The sequence below is a fragment of the Rhinatrema bivittatum genome, chromosome 16 (assembly GCF_901001135.1).
Source record: "Rhinatrema bivittatum chromosome 16, aRhiBiv1.1, whole genome shotgun sequence".
In the NCBI taxonomy this organism is placed as follows: domain Eukaryota; kingdom Metazoa; phylum Chordata; class Amphibia; order Gymnophiona; family Rhinatrematidae; genus Rhinatrema; species Rhinatrema bivittatum.
Genome location: NC_042630.1, coordinates 33,767,805 through 33,788,319, shown reverse-complemented (window position 1 = coordinate 33,788,319; position 20,515 = coordinate 33,767,805). Strand labels below are relative to the sequence as shown.

The window sequence follows — 20,515 nt, the reverse complement described above, 5'->3', positions numbered from 1 at the left end:
TTAGTGCTGCCCCTCAGTGAGGAGGTCCCAGGGGGGAAGGGATGGGAAGGGGGCTGCTCTGTATTTTAAGTTCTTTCTCGCATTGGAGGGTGGGGCAGAGGAAGGCTGGGGGGCAAGCATTACCCATACACAGGGACAAAGAAATTGATGTTTAAGAACATAAGAACATGCCATACTGGGTCAGACCAAGGGTCCATCAAGCCCAGCATCCTGTTTCCAACAGTGGCCAATCCAGGCCATAAGAACCTGGCAAGTACCCCAAAAACTAAGTCTATTCCATGTAACCATTGCTAATGGCAGTGGCTATTCTCTAAGTGAACTTAATAGCAGGTAATGGACTTCTCCTCCAAGAACTTATCCAATCCTTTTTTAAACACCGCTATACTAACTGCACTAACCACATCCTCTGGCAACAAATTCCAGAGTTTAATTGTGCGTTGAGTAAAAAAGAACTTTCTCCAATTAGTTTTAAATGTGCCCCATGCTAACTTCATGGAGTGCCCCCTAGTCTTTCTACTATCCGAAAGAGTAAATAACCGATTTGCATTTACCCGTTCTAGACCTCTCATGATTTTAAACACCTCTATCGTATCCCCCCTCAGCCGTCTCTTCTCCAAGCTGTAAAGTCCTAACCTCTTTAGTCTTTCCTCATAGGGGAGCTGTTCCATCCCCTTTATCATTTTGGTAGCCCTTCTCTGTACCTTCTCCATCGCAATTATATCTTTTTTGAGATGCGGCGACCAGAATTGAACACAGTATTCAAGGTGGGGTCTCACCATGGAGCGATACAGAGGCATTATGACATTTTCCGTTTTATTCACCATTCCCTTTCTAATAATTCCCAACATTCTGTTTGCTTTTTTGACTGCCGCAGCACACTGAACCGATGATTTCAACGTCTGTTCCTCTGGCATAAGTTGGTAACTGCTAGGAGAGTGACAAGCCTGCTCCATTTTACTGGGACAGACAACTCCAGTCCTGGTTTTACTCCATTGCATGTAAGGAGTTGTAGTTTCAATTTCTCTGATAAAAAAAAAAAGATTCAGGGTGCATGTAAATACTGCAGAGGTAAAACCAGAACAGGATTACCCTGTCAGTCACCCTAATCAGTAGGGAGAGCTCTTCCTCTGTCAGGGGCATGACAAGGCTCTAAGCTATGTTAAGTTTAAGAGATGCCCCAGCATCACCAAAAATTGCAAAACTCAAAATGTAGGAGTTTCTTTGGATTTAGAGACCCTTCATAATGTGAGGTTCTAGACTTAGGCCCTAGTTTAGGTAGTTTATGCCTAAATATGGAACTAGGTAGGCAGAACAGGCAGCTAAGAGGGCTCTTCCATTGGCCGGTGGCTGTAGCAGGGAGTGCAGGCAATTTGGAGAGTTCTTCCATTGGCCGGTGGCTGTAGCAGGGAGTGCAGGCAGCCTGGAGGGCTCTTCCATTGGCCGGTGGCTGTAGCAGGGAGCGCAGGCAGCCTGGAGGGCTCTTCCATTGGCCGGTGGCTGTAGCAGGGAGCGCAGGCAGCTGGGATGGGGTAGTGTGTCAGGCCTGACGGGTGTTTTGGGGAGAAGAGAGGCCTTCTCCCCCTAATTCCACAAGCCTTGGGCATGCACCTTGAGGAGGTGCTAGTACCCCGAACTCCCCGCCACCCTCTTGCCAGGGTTATGACTTACCCTTTCCCCACCTTATGTTTCTTTATCACGGTTTTTTTCCAGACTATTTTTTTTTTTTAATATGGTTTCACACCTGGAAAAAGCCTCCTTATCGCCTTGAATTCCAGCTGGCGACTTTAGTTCACAGAATCCAATTAAGGATTTTGTCTGAGTGTCCAGTCACCAGCAGCTCAGGCAGTTGATTTTCAATGTGGCAGCCCGTGGGATGCGGGACCACACAAAAAGTTCGGTACCCATTGTTGTTCCGGCTGCAAAGAGCCGCCCTTGGCGACTCGCCACGGCGCCCGCCAATCAAATAGGAGCAGGCAGCTGGGCGAGCTCTTCTATTGGCTGCACCTTTTCACATGAACGTGCACGCACGGGGGTGCCCCTTCATCACTGTCTGATCTTGACCCGGGAAACAGTGCTGGCTGTGTCAGAGAGAGGCGGCCACTGCAGTGCAGCAGAGCCGTTACAGTGCACGCGGGCTGGGGGGGGGGAGGCCGCGTTGCCTCCCAGGGGTCATGATTCATTTGCATGTGCCCCACCTCTCTGCTTTTCCCAGGGACCCGGGGAGACTGACTCTGAGAACAACTGGAAGCGGAGTGTGGAGGGTTGGGGGGGGGGGGGGGGGAACCAAGTGAAACCCAGCAGAGCGGTGCAGACTGAAATGCATTCAAGAGTTAGTCTTGGGAAGAAAGTTGCTTTTGTCTCTGAACAAGGCACCCAGAAAAGAATAGCTTTCCTCTCCACTCTAAGTTCACATGAACCACAGACAGCAAACCGGGACCCTACCATGAGAGCTGAATTTCAAAGAAAGGCTCCCTTGAATGTAAGATCTCCCTCTCACGCGCCCCCCCCCCCCCCAACACACACACACTTTTTAATTCTCCCTCTCTGTAGCTAGTGCATGGGCCAGCTACATACAGTTGCTTCAGAGTCGAGCCCCTGCCTGGGAGCAGGAGATGAATATGGGAGCAGTTCCCATGAGGTCATTAATTACTATGGTACCTTTCACTTGAAATTATGCTATATGGTTTCCTTTTTTTGTTTGATGTTTGTCATTGATTGTTCTTTGGTTGTATTTTTTTTTTTTTTTGTAATCCACCCTGAGCTGGTTTTATAAATGCATGTAAATAAATAAATACATTAAAAAGCAATAATTGTTCGACAATCATAAACCGATTAGTCAACACAACATTCCTGGTTCTTTGGACTGTGTAGGAGAAGAGGGAGGGAGAGCGGGCATTGTGTCCTTAATAGAAAGGTGGCGGAAACCTGTTGAGAGGTGACAGTAATGTGCTGGGAACCAGGAAACCTGCATTCAGGTCCTGCTTCTATCACTGTCATACACCAAGACTTTGGACAAAGTTGTTTCAGCTTCCTGTGGCTCGGCCGTTTGGGGAAGGGACTCTTCCTCCTTATACGTCATTCAGGTGCTAGGCAGATGCAAAATTAAATGAAAGTCTATGTCACACAGTGAGTGGTGAACTGAGAGCTGTAGCTCAGGGCTTTAACCACCTTGTACCACAATTCTGATGATGTTTTGGGTTTTTTTGTTTTCTGACCTGTGTAGTCTCTTTAACAGGAGGAGAATGATGAAACACACCCTGCTGCTGTTTGTATTCTGCCAGGCTGCGTGCATTGCCGCATCGTCTTCCAGGGAGCATTCAGGTACTCCAGGCAGCATTCAGGTGCATTCATCCCACGGCGCATTCAGCTCATGCCACACCCATCCCCTGGAGAACTCATTCCATGATGCCCTCATCTAACGTGTACATTCATCTCATACCACACCCGTCCCATGGAGCACTCATTCTATGGTGCCTTCATCTCGCCATGGATATTCATCTCATGCCACAGCAATGTACGATGCATTCATCTCAAGATGTGCATTCATTTCATGGTGCACTCACCTCACGCTGCCATGGTATCTCACACTACATCACAGTAAAAAGGCTCCTAAGGAAGAGGAAAACAGAGGGAGGGGGGAGTGCAAATCCCAGTACTGGTCAAGAAGGAGCAGATTTATATGTGGTTGTCAATAGATACCTTGTGTCTTTTTCCTTTTCAGATTTTACAGGGTTGGTTTGTGAATACGTAGTGGCAGCTTAGATTAAGGACTGCGGAGGAGAAAATGCTTTCAAAGTCTTGCAGATATACTGTAAATGCCTCAACTGTACAGATATGATGAATCTGCCAAAAAATAAGATATTTAAGGTTCAAGTAGCATTAGACAAGGACTGAATTTGGCATCAGAGATTAATGATTGCAAATGTAGCGTTTGTTTTGTGCTTTCCCGCCCATTATCTTGAAATATTTCAGCACGTTGTGGTGAGATGAGGGTGGGAGCAATGGTCGTTCCCTGCATTGGAAGTGGCAGGCCTCAGATCAGATTTACCGTATTTTTCGCTCCATAAGACGCACCTGACCATAAGACGCACCTAGGATTCAGAGGGGGAAAATTTAAAAAAAAAAAAAATTGTGCTAAACCGGCTCTGCGTCTGGGCGTCTTATGGAGCAAATTAGGGGAGTGCATAGGTTTTTTTTTTCTCCCCATTTTGTTTTCGGGTCTGGGGAGGGCCATTTCGGTCCACTCCCCAGATCAGAAAATTTTTCTTTCTGTGGGAACCCCCAAACCCCCCCCCCCCCATCCCTTTAAATTAACAACCTCCACCCCCCTGACCCCCCCAAGACCTGCCGAATTAATTTCCTGCAACCCCCCACCCTCCTGACCCCCCCAAGACCTGCCGAATTAATTTCCTGCAACCCCCCACCCAAGACCTGCCAAACGTCCCTGGTGGTCCAGCGGGGGTCCGGGAATGATCTCCTGGGCGCGGGCCATCGGCTGCCAGTAAACAAAATGGCGCCGACGGCCCTATGCCCTCACTATGTCACTGAGACCGACCGCTGCTATTGGTCGGTCTCAGTGACATAGTGAGGGCATAGGGCCGTCGGCGCCATTTTGTTTACTGGCAGCTGACGGCCCTATGCCCTCACTATGTCACTGATACCGACCAATAGCAGCGATCGGTCTCAGTGACATAGTGAGGGCATAGGGCCGTCGGCTGCCAGTAAACAAAATGGCGCCGACGGCCCTATGCCCTCACTATGTCACTGAGACCGACCAATAGCAGCGGTCGGTCTCAGTGACATAGTGAGGGCATAGGGCCGTCGGCGCCATTTTGTTTACTGGCAGCCGATGGCCCGCGCCCAGGAGATCATTCCCGGACCCCCGCTGGACCACCAGGGACGTTTGGCAGGTCTTGGGGGGGGGGAGGGGTCAGGAGGGTGGGGGGTTGCAGGAAATTAATTTCAGGTCTTGGGGGGGGGGGGTTGTAGGAAATTAAGTCGGCAGGTCTTGGGGGAGTCGGGGGGGGGGGTGTTTGTTAGATTTTTGTTTGGTTTTTTTTTTATATTCGCTCCATAAGACGCACATACATTTTCCCCCCACCTTTGGGGGAAAAAAAGTGCGTCTTATGGAGCGAAAAATACGGTATTTTTCACCTTCTTTTGGTTTATAGGCTGTAATGAGACAGAAGTGCAAGGGAAGATTAAGGAGCTTCACTGACAGTGCCGAACTTCAAATAGCAGCATCTCTCTGGAGATGAAAGTCACCAAGTTTAAGCAGAAGTAAAGGAAAGAGATTGTGGAGGTATCCGTGTGTGAGCCCACATCTGGCTCAGGCTCAGCTACTGCAATGGCGAAAGCTGATGAGAAAGGGCCAGGTTGCAAGGGATAATCTGCTGAAAGCAGCTGTCCTGGGACCTTCCAATTTCACGGTGGGGTGAAGGGCACCAGCTGCTCCCCTCAGCTCAAGTGACCCACCAGGGTGCTAGGATTTCCTTCCCTGGCTGATAACGCAAGCTTTTTCTTGCCTTCCTGTGGGTCACACCACACGGTAGAGTCATTGGAACAAGGTTGGGACTGATGGATCTTCTTGCAGCCTAACCAGAAAACCAAAGGGATTTGTACCGCTCTCCTCTGGTTCACCACAAACAAATAATTGCCCTGTTGAAGGTAGTTTGAAGGGATTGAAAAATAATAGTCTGGTGCTTTTCTTTCACTTTATATCGTGACCATGTAGCCTTGAAGCAAACTGCAATTCAATATGGATATGATGTAGAGACTGTAGAGAATGTGATGCATTTTCTCATGTTTAGGAGTTAACTTCTATTCCTTCTTTCTTCTCAAACAGATGATATCAAGGCTCTGAAAGTGTCAATTTCCAACAACCCCCCTATAAAGGCTGTGCTTGCCGGTATCCTCACCATCCCCTGCCATATCACACACTTGGCACCAATGACAACTCCCTCTCTGGGCCGCCGAGCTGTTTTAGCCACACCCCGGGTCAAATGGACCTTCATTTCCACTGGGAAGGAGGTGGAGATCCTGGTGGCACGGGGTCCGAAGGTCAAGATCAGTGAGGGATACAGATCCCGGGTGTCCTTGCCATATTACCCTGGGTCTCCCACAGATGTCACCTTAGAGCTGACTGAGCTGAGGTCAAATGACTCAGGCATATACCGATGTGATGTGCAGTACGGCATCGAGGATGATCACGACCTGCTGGAGGTGAAGGTCAAAGGTAAGCAGATTCCATACCTGAAGGGTGGTCATCTGCTACAACTACTGCTTACCATCTCAATAGTACTACCTACATAAGAGACATTTCTATAATAGTCCCTTGTGTTCATACTGTTCCTGGTGTTTTGACAGATGTTGACATGGTTGGTTGATAACAGGGTTTCTTTTCCTCAGGGGTGGTCTTCCTTTACCGGGAAGGAGCCACGCGCTACGCCTTCACCTTCACCAGGGCTCAGGAGGCCTGTGCTGGGATTAAGGCGCAGATCGCCACAGCGGAACAGCTATTCGCTGCCTACCAGGGTGGCTACGAGCAGTGCGATGCGGGCTGGCTTGCCGATCAGACTGTCAGGTGAGCATAGCCTAGCTTTTGAAACTTGGAGAAAGTGAAAGAGGGCTTTTTTTTGTTGTCAAGCTGTGTCACAATGAATCCAGCTACAACCACAGCATCCACAGGTCATGGTTTGCTTCTAACAAAAGAAGGATATTCTGCTCCCGAGTTAAGATGCTTCAGGACCTTGGACAGCAGCCTATTGTGCACCGATTTCTACATAAGCTCCTGTTCGCACACTATACAGGATATAAATACTTCCCATACTGGTTGAAGGCAATGCATGTTTCAGTCTTCAAATGTTTTGAAACCATTTTACAGAGACTGGGAAGGAGAGGAAGGGGGGAGGGGGTGGAAATTGGTCCTGTAGGTTTCTCATGGTAATCAGATTTCAGTAAAGGTGGGAGGGATTGAAGTAGAGGGAGTTTTCCAAAGTTTCAAACATGCTGGGGTGAAATTTCAAGTGGGCAAGATAGCCAGCTAGGCAGTGGCTGAAGATTATCCTAGGTCTAGCCTGCTCCAACGTAGATGTCCAGAGTTAAGCCTGCTGCTCCTGTGCACATGGATAGCTTCCCAACTTAGCCAGCTGGTGCTGAAAGGTTGCATTCTTGTGTTGGAAAATCAAGGGGTGGGCTGGGGGTGTGTGTGTGCAGGCTGGAAAGTATGCCCCTAACCCTGCAGTTTCTCTCACCACTGAAAATTTAGGCCAAAAGGTCTTCTGCAAGCCCAGATGCAGGGATGATGGGGAGAGGAGGCAGGGGGCACTGTTTTAATAACTGGCAGTATAGTACCACTGACTGGCACAGGCGGGCATCCAACCGTCTGAGCACAAAACCGGGAAACAACTTGAGAGAATGACTAGAACGAGTCAATGGAGTGTTCCTAAAACACCTACAGATGCAATGGCAGCGAAGACAAGCGCTTTTATCCCCTTCCTCCCTTATTCTTCTTTGGAAGGTTTGATGAGGCATCAGAAGCCTTCTGCTGGGGCACTGCACACTAGATGTGGCTGCACGTCTGCATCTGAAACAGTAACCCCCATCTAATCGGGGAGTGGAGGGGAACGGGGGGGGGGGGGGGGGCAAAGATACTATCATAATGCAGAAGAACATTTTTTGGCTACCATCATTATTCCAGGTACCCAATCCAGACTCCTCGGGAGGCTTGCTATGGTGACATGGATGGATTCCCGGGCGTGAGGAACTATGGCGTGGTGGACCCAGAGGAAAAGTACGACGTGTACTGTTATGTCGAAGACCTGCACGGTAATTGGATCTTGCTGAGAACTCTCTCCCTGTCCTAGGGGGTTTTTTGCTGCTCAAGAGAGCTCAGGGCAGAGTTAGTCTGCAATAGGAGGAAACTGGCTCCTCAGTTCTTGTGCTTAAGCACTGAGATAGTGCCGGCAAGCTCTGTCTCCTGTCACTGCCTGGATTTCTGTGTTTATTCATCCCACTGAAGTTCCCTTTCTCAATATTCCAGTAGGGTGTGCATAGCATTTCAGTGCCCTGTTTTAGGATTTATTGTATGAGGTCCGTTAGGTGTTTAGCAGGATTGAGCAAATTCAGAAATCCTGTCCTTGGCGGGGGGATCGACACACCAAAGCTACTTCTTATAGAAGTTCAAAAATACTAGATTAGTCCATACTTTATTAATATTAAATACTGTATCTTCTTTGGGGGAGGAGCGTACCTAGGTTTTCTTAGGGTGGTGGGGGGGGGGGGGGGTCAATGCCCCCTTCTGGGGCATGCTTGAATTCAACACTGGCTGGGCGAGTCCATGTTAAATGTCATCAGGATCCGCCCACCCCCCCTGCAAAGTGTGAGGTCATGCTGTCACCTGCATTCCCTCCCTCTCGCTGACTCACTGAAACACCCCCCCCCCCCCCGATAAACAGGCAATAGACCCGCCGCACGCACGGTTAAAACGGAATAACACTTTTTCATATTTATTTCACACAAAAGCCAGCAAGTGGACGGACGTCCTGGGACTACCTCAGTCTGACATTACAAGATTCGGGGTGGTGGTGTGGGGGGTGGGGGAGACACTTCTGACAGGCCAAAATTGAAATCTTAAAGGGAGGGGGGAGGGGAAGCCGGAGTGGCTCAGCGGTGGTGCTCTGTGGAGGAGCTGGATTCGACGGTAGTGGGGGGGGGGGGTGTCCCCCGTCATCACGCAGTTGCGGAGCCCCGGTGCGTGGCCCCCTGGCTGAGGACGGCGGCTGCAATGAGTTGGGAAGATGTTTTATTGTGACCCACCCCGAACACTGGAGGGCACATGTAAAACATTATTTTAAATAAATAAATATAAAACTAGGTGGGGGGGGGGGGATGAATCCCCGGGTATTTGTGAATGAAGGCTCGTGGTGCCAGGATCCCAGCTCTGGTTCAGACTGAGCTGGAAGTGCAAAGGAGCAAGAAGTGACCCACCCCCCAAAAACCTAAAAAAAAAAGGGATAAAAAGCACAAAAATAAACCGTGGCTGGAATACTCTGGAAACCAGGATTTTCCTCCTCCTTTCCCTGGCATTAAGCAGAGCTCTGATCCTCCCTGACAGGCTGCTCCAGTCCTGGTTTTATACCTCAGGGCATGCATGGGGGTCCCTAAGAAAAGCAGCAATCTACAAGCCCAGGCATCTTCATCACCATCCCCCCTCCCCTCTCCTCCCAGCTCTGTTCAGTTATCTCTTTGTGTTTCAGGAGAGGTTTTTCTGGGTTCTGTCCCAAGCAAATTCACCCTGGTGGAGGCCAAAGAGTACTGCAAGAGGGAGGGGGCAGATATGGCCACCCCTGGTCAGCTCTACGCAGCCTGGAACGAGGGCATGGATCACTGCAGCCCTGGCTGGCTCTCGGATGGCAGTGTCCGCTACCCCATCACGACCCCGCGGGAGAGGTGTGGCGGGAGCCTGCCGGGCGTGAAGACCATCTTCCAGTTCCGAAACCAGACTGGATTCCCCGACTCCCTGGCAAGATATGACGTGTACTGCTTCAGAGGTAAAGCTCTATGCGCTTATTCGAAGGCAGTCAGAAATGAGCGACTGGGGACGGGCCAGCTGGTATGGATAAGGGGCTCCCCGCCTCCTTCCCTCTGCTGGGTCCAGCTCAGCTTCGCCCGCACCCTTGATATTTAATGGTCACAATTATACATTTGTTCTTCCTTGCCGAAGAAGGTCATGGACAGTGTTGACCCTCCGCAAGCCTTGGTGGCATTTTTTTGATTGGGAGGCAAAACGTGACTCGTTTGCCTTTTTAGACGTCTGAACTAGGCCGGAGTAGCCTCAAAGACGCGGGAGAGCCAGAGTTGCATCTGACTCAGGATAAAACTGTGGAACCGTGGCAGGCGTGGGCAGGGGTATTTTTTTTTGCCGGGGATCTGAGCTGAGTCCACAGCCCAATTGCCCAGCCATAATTTCAGCTCGCCGGGTGACAAGACTAAGCAGAAACCTTGAACCAAAGTAGGCCATGGTCACTGTTCTGTTTTCTTTGCAGAAACATCTGACTCATTCACGGAGTCTCCAGAAGATTACCAAGCCACGCAGGCTGAAGGGATAAAGCAGATTATTACCCTAACTGAAAAATTGGAGGAGCTGATGTTATCGAAAGAAGTAGCAGAAAGTGAGATGAGGGGGTTTGTGGAATCTGTGCCTATGCCTGTGGACAGCAATGGTACCGAGCTCGAGAACCTCCATACTCTGGAAGAGACATCAACATCAGTGCCCAAAGGACCCCCAGTGACGCCACAAGATAGCTCAACATTTTTTAACCAGGGGCTTGACCAGCAGGCACCGGCCACAGACGCCACCAGTGGGCCCCAGAGCCTGCTAAGCCCAGAAGAAGGATCTGGGATTTCTGGAGCTGATGTCAAGGAGAATAGGAGCTTTGTTCATCAAGAAGAGGAAGAGGAGAACGTGAGAACGGCAGTAGCCACAGTATTAGGGCAAGGAAGGTCCAGGAGTGGTAAGTGGAGAACTTCTTGTCAGCTCTGACTTTCCCTTCAGGTCTGTGGGGTCTGCGGAAATGATGTCTCTTTGAGATTTTGCTCCTCGTTTCCCATTTTAATTCCTAATTCTTTGGAAAAGATAAAACAGTCTGAACTAGAGAACTGAAAACCAGAGATTCTACAACAGCAGTTGTACCGTACAAGTAAAAACGAATAGTAGACTCATGGTATGTTTACGTATAAATGTAGGGATTAATAATTGTTTTGAGGGTAGATTTTCAATAAGCCGCTTAACTGACCCCTGCACAAATGTACCTGATCTTCAGACACAAATTGGTTTCTATTCAAAGATTGGGTGGTTACGCGGATAAATAGTATGTATGTACTTTAAGTCATCTCAAAAGAGGGTCTAAAGGACACGTGTCCACTACACGTCCGAGTACATGTTTTGAAACTTTAATGTGTCTGTGTAGTTTTCTCCCCCGACCAGGTAACGTGCCTTCCATTCCCCCCCCCTCCCCCCCACCTCATTTTACTATGGCTAAAAGGATGCCCACTGTGGAACTGCACACAAACCGTCAACTGGTGGAAAATCCGCTTAGGTGGATTCAGTCACTCTACTTCTATATCTTCCATTTTTGCTCAGGTTCTTTCCAGCTAGGCCTTTGAAAATGTATCCCGATAGGGCCTACTTGCTAGATATCTTATTAGTCTGAATCTCAGAACTCTATAAAAGCAGCAGTTTAAACCCGAGTCCTTCTGGGGAGGTAAGCAGCTTCCCCAGAAACCTCTGCCTGCTTTCAGCCATTCAAGAATCTGTTTATATTCCCAGTGCCGACATTTTAAATCCTGAAGGTAGCGGGTTATCACGGAGTTCAGAAGAGGAGAAACCTATTGTGATGCTGCCCAACCTTACTAAAATAGAACTCCGCCTACGTTAAAAGAGAGGAAATAAAATGTCAGTTAGCTCCAGAACTAGATACGTTGGAGAGAGCCTGGGATATCTGGAGTTTGCCTTAGCTGATTTAGATCCCTTCAGGAAGTATCTAGGTGAATAAACAGTTGGTCATGAAATTGCTCTAGTAGGCATGTTGTCCCTGGAGGAAACTGGCTTCAGTGTCTGTTGTGACACCTCTCATTGAGCAGACATAAGACAGTGATGTACAGTAGCTTTTAAGGATCCACATGGTCTCTTTGTTAATCCAGTAGAAAGGCATACAGCCAGCAAAAGTCCCATTGCAGTGAATCAAGAAGGTTGATAGAAATGATGGAGGGTTGTTTCAGTATTGAATCAAGCAGAAATGTATTGGAGGGAGGGTGGAGATTTGCACAGATTATCCGCTTCTTATTCTTTTTTACTACATCCGACATTGATAACGATGGCTCCCGTTAATAAATCATCACTTTGTTGTCATGGTTATTCCAGCAGTGAGAAGTATTTACAGAACTGTCTGTACTTTAAATAACGCTGTGACTGACCTGCTTTCTCATTTTATTTCTGCCAGCTTCCTCAAGCGAGGCAAGCAAGCCGCCAGAAGATGGGCGGCACCAGAGGGAAGAGGGGGAACAAAACGTGAAGCATCTGGTTCACCCCACTGAGGGTCTTCCAGGTGAGGCCTTGTCAGCTGTGCCCTACACAGAGTTCAATTTACTTGGAGGGTATGTTACAGCTAATCCCACTGATGCACCAAAGCCAACTGCATCTGGTTTCCTTGAAGCAATAAACCAAACTGATCCAGTGATGCCAGCTCTTACAGCTTCCCAAGAGAGTGACACGGATCCTGAAGAAGCAACCACCCATGCTACATTGCCTAGCATTTTAAAGAGTCACATCTCCAAAACGAGGAATGAGTCAGATTTCACTTTTGGAGTAAAGCCCAGAAATGAAGAAACTTCTGTAGCTCACCTGACAACACATCAGCCTGAGAAGCATGATGATGCTTTTGTTGAAACCATAAGTGGAGAAAATGCTGGTACAGAAGGCCACCTGGCAAGTGGGATTGGCCATAGTGACATTGAAGGCATTAGAATTAATTCACATCCTGAAAGCAGCACAGGGGGATCTGGATCACATTTTGAAGGTTCTGGCCAAGAGGTTCAAGGTGCGCTCACAGGAGGACCTGCCATAGTGAACTCATACTCCGCCACACAATTTTTGGATGGGTTTGTTTCTGGAGAAGCTTCTGGAGTGACCAGCAAACATTCCTCTGATTTGACCACACCTCCAGATATTACTATAGATCCAGAAATATCTGGAGGGTCTTCTAACCCAACTGTATCTACTGAGTTTGAAGCTACCACAAAAATTTGGGAAAGTACAGAGTCAGAAACCCACGATGGCTCAACATCTCACATCCAGGAGGGAAGTGGAGAACCTTCAGATCCCATTTTGTTGGACGTCACGGATGTTTCTTTGAATAATGTTCCAGCTTCTTCAGAGCCTGAAGTCACTATGGTTCCTCTCATTGTTGCCACACAAGAGACCACTCATCACTTACATTTAGACCAAACTTCTGGAGCTGCAGCTTACTCCATTCTAACTCCTACTGGAGAGCCACTGAGAAAAGCCAACCCACATCCTAAAGAAGAAGAGGCTGAGACTACAGGTTCACACAACTCTCCCACTAGTGAGCGAGCTCCTGGCATGAGAAGCCAAGGTACCCCATTTGCCTATAGATCAGCAATTGCTGAGACAAGCGAAGAGGAAACTCCATCTGGAAGCCACCCATCTCCAGTTACTTTAGTAGAGACATTTCATACAGGAAGCTATGAAAGCCCAGGGGCAAGTGTCTATGACTCCTCTGCACCTTCTTTCCGCATAGTGACATCCCAGTATGAACTCAGCTCATCTTCTGTCCACAACCCAGAAGAAGCAACCAGCCAGACCTCCAAAGGGACTCCTGAAATATCCTTGACCACAGCTCATCTTCTTCCCATTTTGCCAACAGAGAGGGCAAGCCTAGGAGCAGCAGTGAACCTTACAGGTAATTTGTGCCAATACACGGCTGTGGCCGTGTTTGTAGCCCTTTACGTAAATGTTTTGTGCTAAAATTGCCCATCTTCCCGTGTCTGCTACTCTCTCTTCCTTTTCATTAGACTAAAGATAACGCCAGGACTCGAGCAGCACATATTTGTCAAACAAATCAGCCTAATGCATGCACTTACGCACCTCCTACTTCTATGAAGTATTTTATGATTATTTCCATGAAAAATAAAAGAATTAAAAGTGATCTCTAGGATGAAGACTGTCTTGCTAATATCTGTGACCTCTGTGGGCTTCTTTTTCATTCTCTGAGTCTTCCTTGTGTTTCTGTCTCGTTCTTTGACTTAAGTCTGTCTTGGGAAAGGAAGGGAACCTCTTATTCAATGCTAGCATAGAGGCAGGTGCAGGGTTTGCTGAGGCCCTCGTCTTGGTAAAGTTTGGAGGAGCGACCAGAATGCAAATTGTAGAATCTACAATGAAAATTGGGATTCTAGAAGAGAAAGTAGGGTGGGGGATTGGATGCTGATGGATTTAGGTTTTTGCCATGCCTTGGACAATAGGGAGCAGAAGATCTAAGGCCCAGCTCTTCTTTGCTCTGCTCTGCTCCAGGCCTAGCTTCTCCTCTCCTGTCAGGACAGGAGGGAAGGGGCTGGATTAGGGAGCAGAGCGGCTCTTCCTTGTTTCCTGCTCCAGTCTCACCCCCTGCCATCTTTTTCCCTTCACTGGGAACAGGAAGCAGAGGGCTCTTTTCTGCTGAGTGAGATTCTGCACCCCTGGAGGGCAGCAAATCTTCAATTGACTTGCTGTCCCTAGAGTTTTGCCTCCCTATGCACAGGCCTCTAATGCTACTATTGACAAACCCGGGCCTGGGAGTTGGGGCAAGGGAGGGTGGACACAGAAGGTGGGGAATAGAAGTGATTTTGGGCAGGCAGCTCTATTGTTTTCCGGATCAGCCCATAACAATAGCTTTTCCAACACAACCATTTATTGTACGGTTTAACTCTTTTGGCTCTGATGTGTGCTTAAAGTTATTGCTTTATGAAAATTGATTTCAGATACAATGCATCACTGCTAATATTATAACAGAACAGTACAACATATTTTTTTTTGGGCAGGGTAGGGCATTCATTTGCCTTGGCATTTTCAATTGGGTAGGGTTAGGATAGGGTAAAGGATATCAGTAAAGACCCTGCTATGGCATCCTTGGTTAATGATGTTAGCACAGACGTATCGTAAGGTCCCGCGTACAACATGGACAGTTCTGATGGGTGAAAGGATGTTGCAGTTTTGACATTGTCTCTCCCCTGGATCCAGAATACTCTCTCCACATAGTTGAGAACTCGTGAGGAGTGGTAGAAACAAGATCACGAGCTGCACTGATCTGATTTAACCATTAAGGGAAAAAAAATCAACCAAACGTATAATAATAGAAGACTACACACATACAACAGTCCACTGGAAATGTATCACCCCGCGCCACACAGTGAAAATTTTATGAAACTTTAGCGCTTCCACTCAGCAAGGCAAGTCTCTAAAAAAGAGACCAACACAATAGCACACATATGTTCACTTCATGTCTTCCACATGAATCTTGCTTTGTTTATTTGACTAATTAAGTAATTTCTTATCTCAACTACTACAAGACCAACCCAGCTGAGGAACCTCAACCTGAGTCTCTCTCTCTTTCATGCATCATCAGCTGTATACATTCTGGAAACCTAGCCTATCTTCTAATTAATGATGAGTACAGAAGAGAATATGTAGCTTGGTAGCCAATGGCTAATAGCTGAGGCTAGTAGATATGGCATTACGCTGCGCATAGAAGGTATGGAACATCTTTATGTCATTTAAATCCCATTGTACCCCTCATCCAATCAGATCATGGCATTCCAGCGTACCGCACTCTAGAAGTTCCAGCTTACAACCCCCTTCTTTATTGGCGATGGCCAAAACCATAAGCCATTTGTTAACAATGGTCAAAGCCATAAACCATTGGTTAACAATGCAAATCATGTTAAGAACAAAAGATATGCAAAGTTCGGTCAAACCAAGGCCCACTGAGCCCAGCATCCTATCTTTGACAGTAGCCAGTTCAGGTCACAAGTACCCAGAAGATCCCCCCCAAAAAATAGATCTATTTCTTGTTATTCACTCCCAGGGCTAGCAATGGCTTTCCCTAGACCACGTGGCTAATAATGTTTTATGGACTTTTCCTACAGGAACTTGTCCAAACCTTTTGCAATCCCTGCTATGCAAGTCACCTTGATCAAATCTCTGGCAGCAGAATCTACAGCTTAATTGTGTGTTGAGTGAAAAAGTATTCTCAATGATTTGTTTTAAATCTGCCGGTTTTTGGTTTCATGGAGTATCCCCCTTGCTTAAGTATTATTGGAAAGGGTAAACAACCATTGTTTATTTACCTGTTCCACCCCACTCATGATTTTATAAACTTCCATCATGTCCACTCTCCGCCACCCCTTTTCAAAACTGAAGAGCCCTATCCTGTGTAGCCTGTCGTCTTAGGGATATGTTCCAACCCCTTTATCATTTTTGTCCGATCTCCTCTGCACTTTTTCTAGTTATGCCTTTTTGGAGATGGTGTGACCAGAACTGCACAAATATGCAAGGTGTGGTCGCACCATAGCGTGACACAGTGATATTCTCTGTTTTATTCTCCATTCCTTTCCCGATAATCCCTAGCATTCTATTTGCTTTCTTGGCTGCCGCCACACACTGAGCTGAGGATTTCAATGTATTCTCCAAAAGGACTCCAAGGTCCTTTTCCTGGATGGTGACTCCTTATACAGTAGTCTGTACCTGTAATCGATTGCCTGCTTCCCTACGTGCATCACTTTGCATGTGTCCACATTATATTTCATCTGCCATTCAGATGTCCAGTCTCCCAGTCTCGCAAGGTCCTTCTGCAGTTCCTCACAATCTGCTGCTGCTTTAACAACTTTGAATAATTTTGTCACCTGTGAATTTGATCACCTCACTCACTGTTGCCTTTTCGGGATATTTTCTGAATATATTAAACAGCACAGGTCCCAGTACCGATCCCTGTGCTACTCCACTAATGATCTTTCCCCATTGGGAAAATGGACTATTTAGTCCTACCATCTGTGGCCTGTCTTTTAACCAGTTCTCAATCCACATTAGGACTCTGCCTTCTGTCCCATGATGTTTTAATCTTCTAAAGAGTCTCTCATTGGAGACTTTGTCAAATACCATCAGAAAATCCAAATTCACTATAGTAACCGGTTCATCTTTATCTGCATGGTTTTTTTTACACCATGAAAATATCTAATAGATTTGATTGGCAAGACTTTCCTCTGCCAAAACCCTTTCCCATTAAGCCATGTCTGCTTACATGGCCAGTAATTTTGTTTTTAAGAATATTTTTTACCTTGTTTTGCCTGGCACTAACATCAGGCTCATCAGTTAATAGTTTACATTGGGCAACCTCCAGTCTTCAGGTACTGTGGCTCTTTTAAATGATAGGTTACGGATTACCTGTAAAAGTTTGCAATTTCATGTTTGAGTTCTTTCAGGATTCTGGGGTGGATACCGTCTGGTATGTCAATCTGATCTCTTGTATCTTGTATCTTCCGTTATCATGGCGATTTGCTTTAGTTGCTCAGAGTCGTCACCATCAAAGAATGTTTCCATTGTGGGTATGTTCCCAACCTCCTCCTCAGGAAAGACTGAGGCCAAGAATTCATTCTGCTTTTCTGCTATTTGTTTGATTAATATTCTGCCTTTCAGGCTCTTCAAAGCAGATTACATTCTGGTATTGTAGATATTTTCCTATCCCCAGAAGGTCTTGACTTTGAAAAGCATTTACATGCCTAATACTGGGTCTTTACATATGTAAATACATTTTACCCATACAATATATACTATTGAATTATCAGTAGATTTTACCTATGTTAAGGGCATTTAACATGGGTAATTGGCTTTTGAGAATTGCTACAACAGGATGTTACCTTTACACGTGTAACACCTTTGAAAATTCACCGGTAAGTTTATATCTGGGGGGACATGACTTGCCCAGGATCACAAGGAGTGGCAGCAGGATTTGAACCTGGCTTCCCAGCCTGCTGCTCTAACCACCGTGCTATTCCTCCATGAACACACTCCTTACCCCTTGGCTTTCTAGTGACCCAACTGGCGCCCTCACAGACATTTTGCTTTGCATTTGAAAAGGTTTTGGTCATTCATTTTTGCCTCTGTGGCAAGCTTCTTCTCAAATTCTTTCTGGGCCTTACCTCTGCTTTACCATCCAACATGCTCTTTTCTGTCTTCCTCATGTGGGTCTGCTTTCCATTGTTCGTGGCACGGTCTGGATTATACTGCACTACCTCTTCTTGCAGAGTCTGGGTTATAACAAAGATTAGGCCTCAGAGTAAACTTTGTACAGGGATCGCTATGGCTGTGAAATCCTAGCTAACAAGCCACGTGCTGATCACGTACATTTGGTGGGTGTGAAGGATCACTGGGGTGTATACCTCAAAGGCATAAATAATGGGCAAGAAGCAAATCTTTTTTTTTTTTTTCTCAGTGGAAAGAGATTTCTAGAGCAAGGGTTCATGATGTGAGGGCTCAAAGCGGGCAGAGACCCAGGAGTAACACTAGGAAGCATTTCTTTAAGGAAAGAGCGAGGGGAGGCAATGGAAGGGAAAACGCTAGCAGGATTCACAGCAGCCTGGGACCAAGCACAGATAACCCCTAGTTGTAAAGAAGTGAAGGGCAAAGCCAGAGATAAACGGGAGTCTATGGCATTGTAAAAGGAGGCGATTGAGGCAGACCAGATGGACTCTGGGATCCTTATTTGCTGTCATATTCTGTCTGGGTTGCCTGCCTGAGCATTAGCAGAATGATACAAAACATAAGCGAGACAGCTCCTTAGTCCAGTCCTACTTCACAGAGAGGCCCTTCCCACGATTCCTGGATCTGATGAGCTGGCAATGATATACCCACTGGGTGGGTACATTTTCTGACCACTTCACAGCAAGAAGAGGTGGTGAGGTAAGGTTCACAAGGACTACTCTTTCACTGGTTGTCCTGGCATTAGTGTGTCATACCTCTGTAGCCCCCTTGCCGTCATGTCACTGTAACATGGGGAGAGGGGAGGAGAGCCCTTGTAGACATGCCTGCATGATTGTTGCTGCTTGCAAAGATTTGTAAGCACTCTGCTAACATTAGTTTGTAAGAGAAAGGCTTACATTTCTCCCGTCACAAAAGGCGATAAAGCCCTAATCAGCTCACAGGACATTCTCTACTGAGGTGCTCTGTGTTCAAATCCTCCACCCTCCAAAAGGAATAATTTAATTGACCCCCCACCTGCCCCTCCAAAGAAATTGTTGGCATGATGCTATGTCCCGTCCTGTCCATTCCCCCCATCCTCAGTCCCTTCCTGGCAGAAAGTTGCTTAGTACAGGAGACAATGAGACAAGGAGTGAACAACACACAACTGACATATATTGAAGGGAAAAAGAGTGTCATAGAGGATCTAGAGGCTTCTACAGCCTGGTCGTGTCTTGTGTCAGTCAAATGCGTGACCATACACTGTTTGTGACTTGTGTTGGCCACTTGTTGCTGTTCATGTTCAGTCAACAGTCACTGTCCGTGGCTCATGTCAGCCATACATGCGATCTCTCTATCCATGTCTTAATATCATCAGTCACATGCAGGATCATTCACTAAGTTCATGCTTGTTTCCAAGACGCGTGTTGTCATACAATCGTTCTTTTTCACGTCAGTCACTGATTGCACAACTGCGTCTTGCTTTGGACACGAGTGACTGAAATGAGACTTGAACAGTATTACACATTCTGAGAGAAGGAGAGAGAGAGAGAAAACCAGTGATGGAAACGCTGTTTCCCACATCACGGTTTGCAGTGTGTTAACTTGAACCAGCTCTTGGACGCCATTTGAGGGTATGTTTCTGTGAGAGAAAATGCAGATAACTGCTATAGAAAAGTGTGTGTGCCATTTGCGTGCAGCAGGCAAGCGCACATGTGTACGTAGGCCATGTAACATGCTTGTGCCGACTATCTGAACATGCTTCCTCTGGGGGGACTGAGAGGCACAGCTATCCCTGTCATGACTTTTGTGACAAGGTAATGGCCCTATTGGCTGCTTCTAATGCTCCAGTAAGTCCATAAGATACCTGGGCTGGCATGTTACAGAGGAAGCAGGCCTACGCCCACCTAGGGCTTTCAGAGAAAGCTGTGAACCTGCGTAACAAAAGCGCTCTGCAGGGAGATTACAAATCACCCAGAAGAAGTCCTCAGCAAGGGCTACAATGTTTTTAAAAAGATTTCAGGACAAGGAGATAAGGACATTCCAGTGCCTCACAGGTATCAGTAACGCACAAGAAATAAATCTTTTCCAGAGGAAAAGGATGCTTTAGATGAACAAGAGGTCATGATATGGGGCTCAGAAAGGTAATTAGGAAATATTTCTTCACAGAAAGGGTGGGGGGATGCATGGAACGGCCTCCCGGGGGGAAAGGTGGAGGCCAAAACAGTAACAGAATTCAAGGAAGCCTGGGAGAAGCCCAGAGATTAGTTAAATGCAAGGATGTGAGAGCAAAGCCCCAGTCTAGGAAGGGGCAGATGAGATTGGCCCTGCGGAACTCGCCTGGCTTTGTTACCTTCTGTCGGCACTGGAAGGCAGGTCCCGTGATGGTCTCAGAAAGCTCCTGTCCAAGCAACATCTTGGGATCATTCTTACGCTGATCCAGTAAAAGACGAGCCAGTCTGCAAAAAAGGTCACGATAAACGTGAAAGCCATTCATGAATGGTTGCAGTCGACCCTCAGTTACTCGAGCAGCATCTAATCGTATCCAATGTGACTTCTCTACCAAAGTCAAAGCATTGGATGACACTTATTTCAGGAAGAGAAGCCTCACACAGCACGTATGTAAGTAGGGTTGCACCTGACCCGCCGCAACCCTGAGAGACTGAGCCAGTCTTGGTTCCGCCCCCATGGCTTCTAGGGACTGGGAATTCAAATTTTTCCGGGAAAGGC

General features: G+C 47.1%; 1 protein-coding gene across 3 annotated transcripts in view; it reads left to right on the top strand.

Annotated features, from left to right (window-relative positions):
- Positions 1–20,515, top strand: part of BCAN (brevican) — a 45,219-nt gene that overhangs the window by 9,829 nt on the left and 14,875 nt on the right. Inside the window, exons 1-9 of one of the 3 annotated variants that reach the window (XM_029581663.1) lie at positions 2,015–2,479; positions 2,551–2,638; positions 3,236–3,321; positions 5,846–6,235; positions 6,409–6,583; positions 7,700–7,827; positions 9,258–9,551; positions 10,047–10,514; positions 12,003–13,481. In XM_029581663.1, coding sequence (XP_029437523.1) covers positions 2,613–2,638; positions 3,236–3,321; positions 5,846–6,235; positions 6,409–6,583; positions 7,700–7,827; positions 9,258–9,551; positions 10,047–10,514; positions 12,003–13,481 — 3,046 coding nt within the window. In that variant the 5' untranslated portion in view covers positions 2,015–2,479; positions 2,551–2,612. Of the gene's footprint in view, positions 1–2,014; positions 2,480–2,550; positions 2,639–3,235; positions 3,322–5,845; positions 6,236–6,408; positions 6,584–7,699; positions 7,828–9,257; positions 9,552–10,046; positions 10,515–12,002; positions 13,482–20,515 lie in introns of those variants that run through there. The other 2 variants (XM_029581664.1, XM_029581665.1) reach the window with 2 other exon arrangements.